The 19,187-nt window shown below is 40.4% G+C and overlaps 1 protein-coding gene across 12 annotated transcripts in view; it reads right to left on the bottom strand.

Annotated features, from left to right (window-relative positions):
* Positions 1-467: 467 nt before the first annotated feature.
* The window catches only part of DIRAS2 (DIRAS family GTPase 2), a 158,450-nt gene continuing 139,730 nt past the window's right edge, over positions 468-19,187 (bottom strand). For 11 of the 12 annotated variants that reach the window (XM_030920432.1, XM_030920428.1, XM_030920430.1 and 8 more), the window contains one exon: positions 468-4,493. In XM_030920432.1, the coding sequence (XP_030776292.1) occupies positions 3,858-4,457 (600 nt within the window). In that variant the 5' untranslated portion in view covers positions 4,458-4,493 and the 3' untranslated portion in view covers positions 468-3,857. Of the gene's footprint in view, positions 4,494-5,056; positions 5,203-19,187 lie in introns of those variants that run through there. The other variant, XM_030920433.1, reaches the window with a different exon arrangement.

The raw sequence follows: 19,187 nt of genomic DNA on the forward strand, positions 1-19,187 counted from the left end.
TCCCATCATGGACTGAACTAGTTTTTGAGTTAACTTTGGAATGCCCTTCAATCCACGGGCATTCATCCATCCATGGCCAAGGGGAGCATCCATCAATCAGTTGGGGGGCTTAGAATCTTATTTTTGGTTTACAGTTTAATAGCCTGGGGTTGTGGAGGAAGGCAGGATTAAAAAAAGAGAAGGGCATTTGTCTTCACTTCTATTTTGACACAAGTAGAGCCCTGCCCTGCTCCTTCCCTCTCACCTTAACCTGTCTGGAGCTTGTGCTTCATTTCCACCCAATGACAGGGAGCATGGGAAAGGTTCACGGGACAGCCCAGGGTGAGCTACTGTTGCCTATACTAGTTCTGTGCAGAGCCTGATATCCTTCTATTGTGGTCATAAGCACATAACAGCTGCTGAGGGGTCACCAAGTCAAGGTCATCCTAGACCAGCTAATCCCGTAAGACATAGCACCACCTTCCAGCCAGGGTGTCATAACTGTAACTTTATTGTAATATGTCCCATTATTTCCAGAACATCACTGGCAACTAGAAACTTGTATGCAAGGGTGATTTTTATAACCGCAGAGTAAATAAAATATAATAGAGAATAGACTTGTAACAATAAATACACTTTAAATATAAATATACACATTGATATCCCACACATATAAAAGTCATGCTCTGCAAATACTTTGTATACACACTGTCCTTGTGGGGTACTGAATTCCAGGGTGTGTCTTCAAGGATTTACATGTGTCCTATTAGTTGTAGATATTTCCAGAGAACTTATGTAGAAGCAACACATTACAAATTTAGGGGAAAAAAATTAAGTATCACAGAGCAATTTTTAAAATATTTAATACATTTTTGTTCTACAAAGAATGAGCATTTCTTAAATATTACAAACAGTGAAACAAATACACTAGCTTACAGATATGTACAATTTATGACTTTATACTTCAAAAATGCAGGAAGATAAATTATATGTTTTATATACATGTCATTTTAGATAGAATGAACAATTCAATATTGCTCTTGTGTTGGTCTTGGTGCATTGTATGCATGCCCATGGCTTGTCGCTGGATGGAGGAGGGGCTCGTGGGGACAGAAGGGAAGTCGTGGAGCCCCATGCTCATGCCCAGGGCGCCATCCTCAAAGCAATATTTAATTAAATATTAACTGATTCTGGCTGGGTCAAAAACTGCTGTGCCCATATGCAATGTAGGATGTGTTTTCAAGAACCACGGCTACATATTTGGGAATGGAAACATACAAATGCTTTAAAAAAATCTGATTCTGTGATACTAACTCCTCAAACCCTGAGTCAATTGGGGAGCTCCTAAAAGATGATTTTGAGATAACCATCGATATCCTCAGTTCAGCTCATAGAAAATGATCTCAAAATGAAGACCCCTAACTGAAGCTTCAATAGCCTTCCCAGCCTATAAATGCACAGGCAAAATATAAAGGAAAAAAACGTGTCCTGAATGAAATCAGATTTTCAGTAATTATAAACTTCTCATGCTGATGAAGCCCTAAACACTTAAACATGTAGAAACTGATTTGAAAGGGATAAAAGAAATTCTGACTTACAATCAGTAGAAATGGGATGGTTTGTAGGAATATCTCACATTAAAAGCTTTATTAACACTACAGTCAGTGGTGAATATCACATTCTACTGTTAGCAAAGAACCCACTCAAAATCTATACACCCCATTTTGGCCATGAAGTTCTGTTTCTTCTTCCATTTAACCTATACCCAAATTAAAACTTGATCATCTCTCTCTCAGAATAGAAACAGAAAAAAATGTCGGGACAAGTTGAAAAACAAATGTTCCAGAAAATCCGCCAACTAAAGATCTCATTGCGAATGCTGTGCAACAGCTTTCTAGAACAGAACAATCCTGCTTGAGGAATTTGAAGCGGGGCACAGGACTGGCCCAAATGCTCTGCACCCCCAGCTGGCTCCCAGGCCACTTCTCTGCTTTCTCAGCTCAGCGTGAGTGCTCCCCCTGTAAAGTCAGGGCGGTTTTGTTCTAGGAGAGCATGGAGTCAAGCAGTTCTCAAAGGTACCTCCCATGCACTAAACACATCCCAAGGGTGAGTTATTGGGAGACCAAAGAGGATGAGATCAGGACAAGGGAACTGAACCAGAAAAGGCTAAAGAAAACTAGGACATATTGAGAGAGCAAGTGCGCTTTGGGGGATGGAGATGGCCATATTGCTGCTGCTGCAAGCCCTGCACAGGAGGGACAGGAGAAACAGCAACTGCAGGAGGTGGCACAGTCAAACATCCCCGACTTAAGCCCTGCCTGTGCTGGCACTGCCACCCAACAGCCAGGCAGCCCCCACCCCCCTCAGGCAGGCCCACGTGGGACTGCAGCTTCTTCTGCCTGCCAGGCAGGTGACAGGAAGATTGCTGAGAGGATGATGCCACAGTTGGGGCCAGTAAATGTTCTGCCAACTGAAACAAACAGGAGATCTGACAGGCACTATCAGTGGGAGTTTTCAGGAAGCCAAGTCCAACCGGGCTCTACGGTGGCAGAGCGATTAAGCTGAGTGGGCTCTTCCCAGGGCAGAGCAGCCTGCCTGTCTCCAGCCACCATCCTATCCCCAAGCTAAACCTGAAATGGCTGTAATTTGGCTTGAAAGATTAAAGATGCACACAAAATCATTAGGAGAAAAAGATAATTGTTTCTAGAATGAATACTCTATCGAACAGCTCTAGAAGACATGTCTAATGGAACATGCAGGAGAATTTACTATTACTTAAATGCATTTTCCAGGAATATATTTCCAATATAGATAGATCATCAAAAACACAGTGAATAACTTCTGTTTCAAAGTATTTCATTAAGGTGCAAAGTGTGGCATATACATGTTTGTGACACTACAAAAATGGATGTGCTTCAGGTTGTCTGATGGCCTTTGCTGGCTGCTACCCAGCTGGGTACCGATTGAGTTATTTAAGAGAAGAAAACCACCTTGGAGGAAAAAAACGTCTAAAAATACCGAGTTTATTTGCTTATATTTAAAATCTGAGGGCTGAAAGAAGTTATACCCCTCACAGGTCAAAAGAAGAAAATCACATTTCTAAAACCCTCGATGTATAACACACAGGAACATTATTGCGATGTTTTAATACTGTCACGATATCCTCACTTAAAAACTAAAGAACTTCTGACAGAGCAGCACACTATTAGTGCACTTATCCCTGCACATGAAGATAAATACTCTAATACGTTAAAATGATACTTCCTAACTAGGTCTAGTGAGGTGAACACATGCCCTCAGGGTAGCAAGGCTCCTAACTGGCCAGGGGGGAATTAAGAATGAACACCCTTTAGGGGAGAGGCTGTGGTTTTTAATCCCCTTTAAAAATATGTAAAATGGACCAACTGTGGTCCACTTTGGACCATCTGATCTTCTCACCTCTTCCTGCCCCTCCCCTCCCCCAAAGATGTGATTGGCTTCTGTTTGGGGTTGGTGCGGGTAGCTCTGGGTTAACAGGCTCTCACATGCACGTAGATGACCTTTAGTCCTCTCGGTACATGTTGCTTTGTGGGTACCAGTCCTCCCTCCCACCTTCGGGTGTTCATGGCCATCTTCAGAAATTGCTGGCAGCTCTCAGTTCCCAGGGATGCTGAGCGTACTGGTTTTCACTTGCACCGCCTGGCAGATTCTGTGACTCCAGAGGGGGTGGCTTACTGTTGGTGGTGTGGAACGCCCTCTTAAGGACTATAGGGCGCATCTCGATTAAATGCAATGTTTAACACGTGGGCATTGTACATGCTACCCTGACGACGGTGGGTGTCACTGGGGGGGAGTGAGGTGCCGGGGACACACAGCTGCTCCTCCCGCAGGAAGGGCCTTCACATGATCACGCACTTGCCTTTGAGCTTCTCTTTCCTCTTCTGCTGCTTGCTCTTTTTCCCGTCGATCTGGAGACTCACGGTCCTGCGCTTCTCCAGGTTGAGCAGCTCCTGGAAAAGCTCCTTCACGTTATGGTTGAGCTTGGCTGAGGTCTCCATGAAGGCGCACTTCCATGTGCGGGCCAAGGCCTCCGCCTCGCTGCTCTGCACCTCGCGGCTGGGGCTCTCGTCACACTTGTTCCCCACCAGCATGATGGGGATGCTCTCCACGTCCCCTTTGATCTCGCAGATTTGTTCGTAGATGGGCTTGAGCTCCTCCAAGGACTGCCGGCTGGTAATGGAGTACACCAGGATAAAGGCGTGCCCTTTGGAGATGGACAGCCGCTGCATGGCCGGGAACTGGTGGCTCCCCGTCGTGTCGGTGATCTGCAATGTGCATATGCTCTTGTCGCAGCTGATCACTTGCCGGTAGGTGTCTTCCACCGTCGGGATGTAGCTCTCCCGGAATGTGCCTTTCACAAACCTCAACACCAGGGAGCTCTTGCCAACACCTCCAGCCCCAAACACGGCCACCCGGTAATCGTTGCTCTGCTCAGGCATGTTGCTGGAGAGGTCCAACTATCAGCCAGGACGCACCTAGCAAAGGAACCAGATGTTTAAGAGAATTAATAATTAAAATATAAAAACATTAATAAGGATGGCTCTACCCTCTTTTGATAGCTTAAAAATGGGAGGTGATGACATTTATAATAGCTACAATTCTAAATCCAATAAATTTGGTCAATCTGCCATTTTCAAAAGAACAATCTACTCGGGCTCACTGAAGCCCATCTATTTCTCTTTATTGGACCATGACAATGAGCATCTTTGCTCTCACCACAGGCCCTAAGCCCAGGGAAAACATGCAAAGTGAGCCCCAGAGGCAGCACCAAGGAAAGGCAATGAGAAGAGAAATTACCCCCCAAAAAACACAGACACACATATGCACACACACATCACCATCATCAGCAACAGCATATCTTTGCTGTTTCACCTGAAGTACTGAGTACCCAATATACTGGTCATCATAGTGTGTGTGTGTGTGTGTGTGTGTGTGTGTGTGTGTGTGTTTTAACAAATAATGGGAGAGGGAGATGAGTGAGGGAAAAGGATGTTCTTAATATTTATTCAGTGTTTATATTAACTCATAAAATCCTCACCTCTCTGCAGAAGTTGGTGCCATTAGCTCTGTTGTACAATGATGAAACTGGAAACGAGGGTGAGATGGGGAATGGAATGTCTCTGATGTTGCACAGCCAATAAGAGGGAAGGCTAGGATACAACCAAAGCATTGTGGATGTCAACGCCCATCCCATAGGCTGTCTGCAGACAGAGCTGGTCACAGTGACTTAGGCATTACTCAGGCCATAGTATAGATTGTCTCCATTAAGCATGAAGAGCTAACTAATAAGCGTGAAGAGTCATTTCATTCATCAAAATTAAGATGATTATATAAGCTTTATTTTTAAGAAACATAAGGAATTGGGTATTACCAGGATAGTAGCATAAACTACTTATTAAGGGTCATTAAAAATGAAAAGAATGCAGCAACTCTCCATCATAAACTTCACCCCTAGTCTAATATTTATTTTTATTCAGGGATGTGCAGATGTGCCCTCTTAATTTACAACCTATCAAATTTTTTTCATTCTGTACCTTCTTTGGTAAGGAAGGACATGCAACACCAAATAAAATAGAGAATTACACAAATTTGGATAAATTTTTAAAACTAACATGTTAATGTGAAGCATGGAATTCATTCTTTTCTGCAAGCAGGCATCAGTGCTGACTTTCTGCTTTTCTAGTTTTAGGGCAACTGTGGAAAAACAATAAAAAGCTTTACGGGAGAAAATCCGTTTTAGAGTCCAGTAAAAGTATTAAACAGAACTAACAATGGAAGGAAATGCATTTGTGCAGTGAATATGTTCTCCTGACAGACAGAACATCAGGTCAAAGTCTCGGACTGAGGCATCCCACCTTCTCAATTTGCCTTGTGCATTTGCCTACAGATCTGCTCAATTCAATACTCAGCTGTTCTTGCATGCACTTTGGAATCCCAAACCCTCCAAGAAACTAAGGAAACATCAGTGCTAACAGAGAATATAAAAGATTGTTAGGAAGCTCATTAACACCAAAAGACGGCAGAAGAGTCTGCTTAGGAGTTTGATGAAGTTTAAGAAATGCTTATGAGATAATTATGATTAATTCAAGGGTGGAGCATTGTGATAAATTGTTCTACAATTAAAAAAGAAAACTCAATGGTGTCTTAGTTGGTTTTCTGTCACTATAACAGAATACCACAGACGAACTAATTTTAAAAGCAATCTATTTCTTACAGTTCTGGAGGATGGTAAGTCCGATATGAAGAAGCTGGATCTGGTGAGAGCCTTTTGCTGTGGCATAACATAGTGGAGAGCATGGCATGATGAGAGAGAGCAAGCATGTCAGCTAGGGTCTCTCTCCTGGTCTTAGAAAGCCACTGATGGCATGACAGGCATTGCCCAGCCTCCTCATGACCTCATCTATTCCTAATTACCTCCCCAAAGGCCCCGCTTCCAAATACCATGAACATACACATTTGAGGATTACATTTCTAACATATGCACTTTTTTTTGGTTTTTTGAGACGGAGTCTCGCTCTGTCGCCGAGACTGGAGCACAGTGGTGCGATCTCAGCTCACTGCAAGCTCCGCCTCCTGGGTTCACACCATTCTCCTGCCTCAGCTTCCCGAGTAGCTGGGACTACAGGCATCCACCATCATGCCCAGCTAATTTGTTTTTTGTTTTTTTTTTGTTTTTTTTTTTTTGAAACGGAGTCTCGCTCTGTCACCCCGGCTGGAGTGGCTGGAGTGCAGTGGCGCGATCTGGGCTCACTGCAAGCTCCACCTCCCGGGTTTATGCCATTTTCCTGCCTCAGCCTCCCGAGTAGCTGGGACTATAGGCGCCCACCACCTCGCCTGGCTGGTTTTTGGTATTTTTTAGTAGAGACGGGGTTTCATCATGTTAGCCAGGATGGTCTCGATCTCCTGACCTCGTGATCCACCCGCCTCAACCTCTCAAAGTGCTGGGATTACAGGCATGAGCCAATGTGCCTGGCCAACACATGTACTTTTAGGGGACACATTTAAACCATAGAAAATGGCCAAAGGAATCTAATCTTAAGCTTCTTTCTACATCCTCAGAATGAAGCTCTCTTTTTGCTTAGAAAGGAGTTTCCTCACTCTGTTTTGCCTTGTATTATGGTTATTTAGCTCCAGACTAGAGCATAAGCATCTAGCTGGAAGAGAACATGTCTTAACAAGTTCTGCATCCCAATATATCTCAAAGATCTCTTGATTCACAGCACACACACATTCTTTATGAGTTTGCTGAATATGTGGTCAGCTGTGTTAAGGTGTCTCCATTATTAAACTGGCAACCAACACACAGGAAGTAAATGCTAAACATAAAGTATTCATGGCTACAATTATTCAATTACCCAGAGAAATATCCATCGAGCTTCCACCAAACCAGGCTGTAGACAAAGGGCCAGGAAACAACTAAGGAGAAGGACAGACTCAAGGAAGGATCTCTATTCTCATGGAACTCAGAACCAAGTAAAGCAGACATCAATCCAAAAGATAACTTCACAAATATGTAATAAATTATAGCATGTGCTGCAAAAGAGAGGTCTGAAGGAACTTCATGAAATTTGAGATATCAGGAAGAATTTCACTAAGGAGGTGGCATGGAAGCCTGAATCTGAAAGATGAACAGGAGTCAGAAAGTTGAAGGGGTATGAAGTTTAATGTGCATTTATGAGACAGGCCTGGGGCAATAACTCCACAGTGATCTTCAACTCACTAACAAAAACCCAAACTGTAGAGAATCACTTGGACCTAGGAGGTGGAGGTGGCAGTGAACTGAGATCGCACCACTGCACTCCAGCCTGGGTGACAGAGCAAGACTCCACCTCAAAAAAAAAAAGAACAAAAAAAAAACTTGTAAACTATTTTCTTCCATGTCAGAACCATTCATTTATTTCACAAGCATTTATAAAATGTCTTCTAGATACTGTGCAAACTCAATGCTTACCCAATAGCACTCATAGCATTGTGCGGGGGACAAGCGTAGGAAAGTATACATTATACCCCACTTGGCAGATGCTGTGATCTAGTTATCAACAAAGGCAGGAGAAGAACCTAGTGGGGAATCCAGCTCTGCCTGGGGCCCTCAGGAAACATTTCATAGGGGGCTGGAACTTGCCAGATGGCAAAGTGATGGAAGCCATGTTAGTCAGAAGAAAGAACTACGTAAGAAGGAATAAATGAAGGAAATAGAGCTAATGCTCGTGCCATGGTAGAACAGCTTGTGTAAACTGGCATCCAGGAGTGAATCTGGGGGAGGGAGTGGTGGCACTCACCATCAGTCAAGATAAAAGGTGGAAGAGAGAAGCAGCTTTAGAGAAATGGCGGTAAACAACAAGGAGAAAGGAGCTGTGATTGGGTCAGGTTTATGGGACAAATAGGGGGAGATACCTGGCAGGTGATTGCGGTTTAGTGTGAAAGCTCAGCAGAGAGGTTTCATCTGGATACCATTCATATACAAACAGCAGTATAATAAACAAAAATTCTCCAGGGAGAGAGCATGTAGAATGAAAGGAGAATACCACACGCCCAATCTGTTATATGCTATTGGGAGAACTTGGCAAGTTACTTAAACTTTCTGCGTTTGAGTTTTCTCAGCCAGGAAATGGATATAATAATGCCACATTGTTTATGAGACTAGTGTGGGGAGTGAGTAACACAATGCAATCAAGCACTTGAACAGCTCTCAGCACATGGGTTTTTGGTTACATTCAAGAAGGACTATGCAGATAAGGGGTTCATAAAGGAGCAGTATGATGGACAGGGAGAAAAACTCACAAGAGGGCAACTAGCTATTGAACTCATTCAACAAGATTTCAGAATACAACATTCATATAAAGAACCAACTGTATTTCTATACACTTGTAATGAGCAATCTGAAAATGAAATTTAAGAAAATAACTCAATTTACAATAACATCAAAACGAGTAAGATACTTAGGAATAAAATTAACAAAAGATGCAAAACATGTCTGGAAATTACAAACATGGTTGAAAGAACTTGAAGACACAAATAAATGGAAAAACACCCTGTGTCATGTATCAGGGGACTTATACTGCTAAGATAGTAATATTTCCAGGAATCACCTACAGATTCAATGCAATTCTTAAAAGCATCTCACTAACTACTCTGCAGAAACTGACAAACTGATCCCAAAATTTATATAAAAATTCAAGAGACCTAGAATAGTAAAAACAATGTTGAAAAAATAAAAATGAAAAAGCTGGCAGATTCATACTTCCTGATTTCAAACTCACGTCAGGGATATAATACATCAAGAAATTGTGGTACAAACACAGGATACACAGATAGATGAACAGAACAGAATTCAGAGTCCAGAAAAAGACCCTCATATTTACAGTCAATTGTTTTTGGACAAGGGTGCCAAGAAAATTCAATTCAAAAGGGAGAAGGAATAGTTTTTCAACAAATGATGCTGAAACAGGTAAAAGAATAAGGGGAGGACCTCTCCCTCCCACCATACACAAAATTGACTCAAAATAGATCAAATACCTAAATATAAGAGCTGAAACTATAAAACTCTTAGAAGAAAACATAGTTATAAACTTTGATGACCTTGGAGTAAACAGTGTTTTCTTAGATGTGATACCAAAAGTATGAGAAACAAGATTAAAACTAAGTAAATCTGATTTCATCAAAACTTAAGGACACAATCAAGAAAGAAGTAACCCACAGAATAAGTGAGTATTGTTATAAATCATGTATCTGATAAGGGACTAGTTCCAGTATATATAAAGAACTTCTACAATTCAACAACAACAAAACAACTCAATTAGAAATGGGCAAAAGACTTACAAGGACATTTCTTGAAAGAAGATATATGAATATATTGACTATATTTAGTAGTCAATAAGAAGATATATAAATAGTCAATAATAAGTCAATAACATGAAAAGATACTCAACATAATAGTCACCAGGAAAATGCAAATCAAAACTGTAACAAGCCTGTAATCCCAGCACTTGGGAGGCTGAGGCAGGTGGATCACTTGAGATCAGGAGTTCAAGACCAGCCTGGCCAACATGGTGAAACCCTCTCTCTACTGAAAATACAAAAAAAAGTTATCCAGGTGTGGCAGCGGGTGCCTGTAATCCCAGCTACTCGGGAGACTGAGGCAAGAGAATCGCTTGAACCTGGGAGGCAGAGGTTGCAGTGAGCCAATATCGCACCATTGCATTCTAGCCTGGGTGACAAGAGTGAAATTCCATCTCAAAAACAAAGCAAAACAAAACAAAAAACTATGAAGTACTACTTCATACCCACTTGGATGATTATAATCAACAACAACAAAAAACCCAGAAAATAACAAATAAATGTAGGCAAGGATGTGGGAACATTTGAACCCTTGTGCATTGTGCACTGCTGGCCAAAATGTAAAATTATACTGCTGTTTTGGAAAAAATTCTAGCAGTTCCTCAAAAGGTTAAACAGAATTATAATATGACCCACAATTCCCCTCCTTTGTATATACCCATGATAAATAAAAACACATAGCCACACAAAAATTTATACAAAGATACTCATAGTAATATTAAGCATAATAGCAAAAAAGTGGAAATAGCACAAATGTTTGCAACTAATGAATGGATAAGTAAAATGTGATCTATCCATTCAATGAAATATTAGTCATCAAGAAAAAGGAACTGGTACACACTACAACATGGATGAATCCTGAAAATATTACGGTAAGTAAAAGAAGCCAGTAACAAAAGACCACACATACTGTATGGTTCCATTATATGAAATATTCAGAATTGCAAATATACAGAAAGCGTATTTGTGGTTGCCTAGGGATGGGATGGGGTAGGCACTGCGGGGAAGCAAGAAATAACTGATAATAGGTATGAGGTTTCTTGAGGGTCAATGAAGTATCCTAGAACAGTGGTAATGGCTGTGCTGTAAAACCCTGTGAATGTACTAAAAACTGCTGAAATGTATACTTTAATAGGGGAAATTATATCTCAATAAAGCTTTTACTTAAAAATAGACATCAGGAGGGCCAGTAATCCACTGTATATAATCCATTATCTACTGAAAATGATTCACACATACAGAGCATCAGGTCACAGACCCCAGTGTGAGGAATAACCTGTTAAAAGGTAACAGACCTCAGCTTTATTCCTACTAGGCAAATAATCGAAATATCCCAAATATTCATGGAAGATGAACAAACCCTGAAATATTCATACCATGAAAAACAGTACCCTAAATGAACATATTAATACCTTAAGAAAAAGCAGTACAGGCTGGGCACGGTGGCTCATGCCTGTAATCCCAACACTTTGGGAGGCTGAGGCAGGTGGATCACTCGAGACCAGGAGTTCGAGACCAGCCTGCACAATATGGTGAAACCCATCTCTAGTAAAAATACAAAAAATTACCCAGGCCTGGTGGTGTGTGCCTGTAATCCCAGTTATTCGGGTGACTGAGGCATGAGAATTGCTTGAACCCAGTAGTAGAGATCACGCCACTGCACTCCAGCCTCCGCAACAGAGTGAGACTCCACCGTCTCAAAAAAAAAAAAAAAAAAAAAAAAAAAAAAGAAAGAAAGAAAGAAAAGAAAGGAAAGAAAAAAAGAGAAAACACTACAAAAAATGATACATGCAACAACCTCTTTGAACCTGACGGTGGCCTGCTGGGTGTTGGAAATGTTACATATCTTAATGTGGGTGGTGGTTACACAGATGTTAACACTGTTGTTATATGGCCAATATCTAGATTATTCTATCTTATTCATTTAAAATTATCATGAAAATAGAATTTCAAATTTAAAAAATCTGAAAACTCAAAAATCTAATAGGATACATTTTCAGATCCCCGTTAGAGGAATAGGAGTGTTGAGATATCAAGTATGATAGAAATAGAAAGTAAATCTTTAATTTCACAAAGCAGGGGTTAAATGATTTTAATTGAAAACATAGCTGGAAATCTTAAATACTGATGCATACTTTATTTTTCTTATAACAAAAATCAGGATAGTGGAGGAAGGAATGCCATTGTGTTAATTTTGTAGATAGATATGGTCCAAAGTCAGTAAGTCAAGACGCGAAGATCTGTTATTCAAACAATAAGTGCCTGATTTAAAATTATAATCGTGGACATCAGAAGATGATGACTGAGAAAATTTTAGTTAAATGACATTGGGGGTGTGAAGGGAATAGAAGTTATGTTGCAAGTAGGCCTGGGAATGATGGAAATGGAAGAGATGGCTAGAAAGACAAGAAATGTAGATTTCTCTTGAAATAAATGTGGAGATGAAGGAAAGGAGAAAGAATGACTAGTATAAGGTAATGCAGGTTTAGAGCGGTAGGAAAGATTCTGTATAGATCTGGTGATGGATAACTGATGGAGCAAATCTTCAAGGAAGCAGGAGTCACTGGGGTCTAGGATGCACACGGCAGGTCCGTCTTCAAGGAGGGGAGGAAAGAGAAGGGAGGGCAGGTGTTAGTTCAGAAGCTCAAATTAAAGCCGCCCAGACCAAGTCAAATCACTCAGCTCACAAAGAGAGCAGGAGAAAGCCTGGTTGCATTTTAATAATTTTTTATAAAAGTACACTTTAAAACAAAAAAATGGGCACAATGCATGTATTTGGTTAAAAAAAAAAGGTGATTATAAAATGTTCTTTTATGCATAGCCAGTCCCCTTCATTCAGGAGCAACCCCCACCCACCCAGTTTCTCTTTTCAGAAATAACAGCTATTTAAAAGAATGAGAACTTAGTCATCATCTTCTGATGTCCACGATTATAATTTTAAATCAGGCACTTACTGTTTGAATAACAGATCTTTGCGTCTTGACTTACTGACTTTGGACCATATCTATCTACAAAATTAACACAATGACATTCCTTCCTCCACTACCCTGATTTTTGTTATAAGAAAAATAAAGTAGGCATCAGTATTTTAGATTTCCAGCTACGTTATTTATAGTTTGTTCTAAAATATACAAGTGTTCTGTGATTTGTCCACAGCCTGTTTCTAAATCCTACCAAAAAGCCGGGTGCAGTGGCTCATGCCTACAATTTCAGCATTTAGGAGGCTGTGACAGGAGGATTGCTTGAGGTCAGGAGTTTAAGATCAGCCTGGGAAACATAGCAAGACACCGTATGTACAAAAAATACAAAAATAAGCTAGGCGTGATAGCGCACACCTGTGATAGTTGCTACTCAGGAGGCTGAGGCAGGAGGATCTCTTCAGCCTAGGAGCGTGAGGTTGCAGTGAGCTGTGATCACACCACTACACTCCAGCCTGGGCAGCAGAGCAAGACCCTATCTCAAATAAATAAATACATATATACCCTACCAATAAAGAACATTACTAGGATTCTGTAACTATTTTTCACTGCAGGAGTAGGTAATAGGACTGGACCCACTGAGAGAGAAGGGTAATCTTCTTTCATCAAACTTTGCTAATTGAAGAATCATTTTCTGCCAGTAACATTTGGATCCTACTTTTTTTTTCTGGAGGTTTTTTTTTTTTTTTTTTTCCTCTAATTCTTAGTTGCCAATTTTGGTATTTCAATTTGTCTCCTTTCAACCATTTCATGTGCTGGTATAAACAAGACTAATAAATTATTTTAGATGACATTAAAATGTCTGAATTCATGGTCTCTCACTTGATTGACAGAGTCCTGAATGCAGTTCAAGTTCAAATTCTTCCTTCTTCAGACGCTATTTCATTTTTAAGTTTAGCATCCAGGCTTGTTAATGTAAAATCCAAAGCCAGTGTGATTATCTTTCCTTTATAAGAAATTTGTGTTTTTTCCTTTCTTTTCGAAAGAGTTAGAGTTTTCTCTTTAACCTTGGAGTTATGAAGATTCACAAGAATCCATTCAGAATTGCTTTTTGAGGGCTGGAGGGGGAGAGAAGGGATAAAAACTCAATGTTCCCCACAGCCTGGGGACATTTTCTTCTATTTTTAAAAATTACAACATTCCAATCCCTGTACCTTTTCTCTTTCTGAAGCTTCTATTAGATGACGGATTGATTGTACCTATTCTCAATTTCTCCAGCATCTTCTATTTTTAATAACCTTTCTTGTCCTCTGATTTTCCCTTTTTCATAGAAGTAGTTTCTTATCTTGGGAAATGTGCTACCACGCTGAATTTCAATGAGAATGCCCATTGTCATTGGTTGTGGCTGTTCTCCTCGCTTATCTGAGCTATCTCTGTCTCTGTTTGTTCATTTTAATCCTTCTTTTTGGTCTGCTCGTTTCCCCACATGTCTGCTGGTCTCTGGTTTCCCATTTGATTTATGAAAGAATCATCACATTGGCTGGGAGAGGTAGCTGGAGTATGAGTACTCTTGAAGATGTGCAGTTCTGTTCATCAACAGCCCATCCCCTGAATGGGAAGCCTGGGATGACTTGATACACACCCCTGTTATTTTCCTTTTCTTGAACTTGGTTGAACCAAACTGTCTCAACACTCCCTTATACTCTGAAAAAGCTTATACATAGACAGATAGAGGAAGGAAAGGATTAAGAAAAGAAAAAAAAATCCATCCCAAAGTATATAAAATATAAAAATATATGTCAAGAATTCAAAATGAGACCTCCTAGGCAGTGAAAATCATTATTAGGCCTATAGGGCCTAGATTGAGGGAAAATGCATTTTGATTTACTGAGTGACACAAGTTTCCCATTCAAGAATATTTTAGAAGAAACTTGAATTCATGTGAATGAGATAGAAGCATGATCTCAGGCAAAACAAACCCACAGCCTTTATCTGTATTTTACTCTACATTAATTCTGCTTCAAAACACAGTCATGGAGCTGGGCGTGGTGAAACACACCAGTAACTCCAGCTACTTGGGAGGCTGAGGCAGGAGGAGCAGGAGGATCGCTTGAACCCAGGTGTTCAAGACCAACCTGGGTGATACAATGAGACCCTGTCTAAACAAACAGCCAAAACTAGAGGGAAAATTATAGGTTGGAAGAATTCAGATCTTTGAGAGTAAATGTTTGAAAAAGGTTGATAATTTAGTGTACTATTCTGTCCTAAATGTTCTATCTACAGCCTAAGCTAAAAGGTTTATGAAGCTAAAAGGTTTATACAGATTGTTTCTGCTCAGTTACTGACTTGGTTTCCACAAAATGTTATTAGCTTTAAACAAACCCTATATTTGAAGTTTGTACATGAGAGCCCCTTAAAACTCTTAATAATACAAGGTGAATAATGGTCATTAAGAAACAAAAATAAACAAAATGTAAATTCTTTAGGTAGAAAAGTGTACTTTTATATATTTTTAGAATATTGATTTAAATAAATGTTTATATTCCTTCTTAGCTGAATCTAAAAAATGATAGATTTGTTAGTGGGAAATGTTTGATCATAAAAGAGACTTAAACACCCATGGCTCTACTTTATCCAAAAAAGCAGAATGCTTTTCCAGGAATCTTGTGTTGTAGTGTTATAAAGACATCTTCCCTGGCAGTGGGGCAGGTATGGAAGCAAGAGACACATCCGGAGGGTCTCAGCTGCTCATTTCAAGATGCATACTATCTGCAAGAATGAAGTCAGTGGATATAAATGGGACACTTCTTGGAACGGCGGGGATAGCATAAATTATTTTTAAGGTTTCATATCCAAGAGACCAATAAGCCCACAGCTTAAGTATACAAATAAGATTCACTTATACTTGTCTAGAACAATTTCATTTGGGGAATATATGATGGCAAAAAATTCCAAAGAGCCAAATAAAACAGACTTAATGGCACTTTTTTTTTTTTTTTTTAAGACGGAGTCTCACTCTGTTGCCAGGCTGGAGTGCAATGGCACAATCTAGGCTCTCTGCAACCTCCTCTGCCTCCCAGGTTCAAGCGAATCTCCTGCCTCAGTCTCCCAAGTAGCTGGGACTATAGGCATGCACCACCACCTGCCTCGGCCTCCCAAAGTGTTGGGATTACAGGCATAAGCCACCACACCCAGCCGCTTAATGACACTTTTAAGACTGCCCAGAGCCTAACTACATTTTGGGCATCTTCTAATTTCTTCATTTTCTATATGAGTAAGGAAAACAAAAAGGAAAATCATGTGAATAACAAACAAGATTGTCGTCTTGGTCAGAGGACTGGTGACCAATGACCAATGCAGCAAGCTAACCTCTGCAGGGAAATAGTCACCCAAAGATAAAGTCAACCGGAGCACACGAATCTGCATGAATGGAAAATAAAGTATTTGATGCCAGTTACGAGGGCTCGATGCACTAGTGTGTGCAGCTCAGACTATTTAATTCACTGTCAGCCCGTGGGCTACCTGTGTATTCTTGGTTAGGTGAATTTCTAGTGTTAGCCACCTAAACATTTACAAAATTGGCAAGGTACAAAAAATGATTCTTTCAAACAATAATGAATTATTTTGTTGCTCACGCTTTTGGTGTCATTTGAGAATCCATTACCGAATCCAAGGTCATGAAGATTTACTCCTGTGTTTCTCCTAACGGTTTTATGGTTTTAGTTCTTATATTTAGGTCACTGATCTATTTGAGTTAATTCTTATATATGGTGTGAGGTAGGTGTCCAGCTTCATGATTTTACATGTAGATATCCACTTATCCCACTACCATTTGTTGAAGAGATAATTCGTCCCCCACTGAATGGTCTCAGCCCCCTTGTCAAAAATCAATCAACTATAAAAGTGACTTTATTTCTGGACTCTCAATTCTATCCCTTTGCTCTATATGTCTGTGCATATGCCAGCACCACCCAATTTTGTTTACTGTAACTTTGTAGTAGATTTTGAAATTGGGAAGTATGAGTCTTCAACTTTGTACTTCTTTTTTAAGAACTTTTTAATCTATGTGAGGCCCCTTGTAACTCATATAAATAGGTAAAATAGGCTTCATCTAAGTTTTAAAAATTCGTACAACTAAGGGCATTACCAAGAAAATTAAAAGAGATCCTTCTTGGCCAGGGGTGGTGGCTCACGCCTGTAATCCCAGCACTTTGGGAGGCCAAGGCGGGCAGATCACAAGGTCAGGAGATCAAGACCATCCTGGCTACTAACACAGTGAAACCCTGTCTCACTAAAACTACAAGAAATTAGCCAGGCATGGTGGCACGCGCCTGTAATCCCAGCTACTGAGGAGGCTGAGGCAGGAGAATTGCTTGAACTTGGGAGGCAGAGGTTGCAGTGAGCTGAGATTATGCCACTGCACTCCAGCCTGGGTGACAGCTTGAGACTGTCTCAAAAAAAAAAAAAGAAAAAAGAAAAAAAGAGATCCTACTAAACTGGAGGAAACATATCTGAAAAGGATGTAGTATACAGAATATATAAAGAAACTCTTAAAACTGAACGACAAAAACACAAACAAGTCAACTAAAAAATGAACTAAGAAGCTGGGTGCAGCAGCACATGCCTATAGTCCAAACTACCAGAGAGGCTGAGGCAGGAAGATGGTTTGGCCCAGGAGTTCGTGTACAGCCTGGGCACCATAGCAAGACCCTGTTTCTTTAAAAAAAAAAAAAAAAAAAAAGGACAAGGAACTTGAATAGATATTTCTCTACAGAATACATACAAATGGCCAACAAGCACATAAAAAGATATCAACATCATTAGTCATTAGGGAGACGTAAATTAATGAAGTATCACAATGAAGTACCACTTCACACCCACTAGAATGGCTATTTTTAAAAAACAGAAAATAAAAAGTGTCAGCAAAGATGGAGAGAAACCAAAACCCTTGTGCATTGCTGGTGGTAATCTAAAATGGTCCAAAATCTGTGGAAGATATCAAAGATAGAATTACTGTATGATCCAGCAATCCCACTTTTGGTGGAAAAGAAACAAAAGTGGGGACTCTAATAGATCTTTGTGTGCCCGTGTTCACACAGTGGTATTACTCACAATAGCCCGAAGGTGGAAGTAATACAAGTGTCCATAGAAAAGATGAATGAATAAACAAAATGCAGTGTACATACACAGGTGACATAGTTTGGATATTTGTCCCTGCCCACATTTTGTGTTGAATTGTAGTCCTCAATGCTGGAGGCAGGGCCTCGTGGGAGGTGTTTGGATCATGGGCGCAGATTCCTTATGGCTTGGTGCTGTCTGTGCAAAGGTGAGTAAGTTCTTGCAAGATCTGGTCATTTAAAAGTATGTGGCATTCCTCTTCCCCACAACCCTAAACCTGCAACTCTCTATTCCTTTTGCTTTCACCATGTGAAGTGCCTGCTCCCGTTTTGTCTTCTGCCATGATTGTACGCCTCCTGAGGCCTCCCCAGAGGCAGACACTGCTATGGCTTCTGTACAGCCTGCAGAACCATGAGCCAATTAAGCCTCTTTTCTTATAAATTACGAAGTCTCAGGCATTTCTTTACAGCAATGCAAAAATGGACTAGGGCAACAGAAATATTATTCAGCCTTAAATGGGAAGGAAACTCTAACACATGCCACAACATGGATGAACCTTGAAGACATTATGCTAAATGAAATAAGCCAGTCAAAAAAGACAAATACTGTACGACTCCACTTATAGTGGGTACATATAGTAGTCAAATTCACAGACAGAAATAACAATGGGAGTTGCCAGGGGCTAAGGGAATGGAAGAAGGAGCGTTGTTGTTTTATGAGTACGGTGTTTGGGTTTTGCGAGATGAAAAGATTCTTAGAGTTGGATGGTGGTGATGATTGCATGACAATGTGAGTTTACTTACTGTCACTGAATTAATTACATGCTTGAAAATGACTTAAATGGAAAATTGTACGTTATATATATTTTACCATAAAAATAGATATGACTGTATGTATAAACATTTTTAGCAATAACTGAACCATGAATTAAAGATAATGTCCGTAACGAACATAACTGGCAGCGTTAGCTAGGCAGACAGCTCCTCCTTATTCATCCACACTATAGTAAAAACAGCAAGGGTCAGGGGTTGTGGGGCAAGGGGAGGGAGAGCATTAGGACAGATACCTAATGCATGCCAGGCTTAACACCTAGATGGCAGGTTGATAGGTGCAGCAAACCACCATGGCACGTGTATACCTATGTAACAAACTTGCACGTTCTGCATAAAAAAGAAAAGAAAAAAAAACAGCAACCATCTCATCTAATCTGACAAGATGAACAAAACAAAACTAATATATTGAGAAGACCAATTAAAATGCACATCTTCATGCTGGCCTTAAGTCCCTACTGTATTA

The sequence above is a fragment of the Rhinopithecus roxellana genome, chromosome 16 (assembly GCF_007565055.1).
Source record: "Rhinopithecus roxellana isolate Shanxi Qingling chromosome 16, ASM756505v1, whole genome shotgun sequence".
Classification (NCBI taxonomy): Eukaryota; Metazoa; Chordata; class Mammalia; order Primates; family Cercopithecidae; genus Rhinopithecus; species Rhinopithecus roxellana.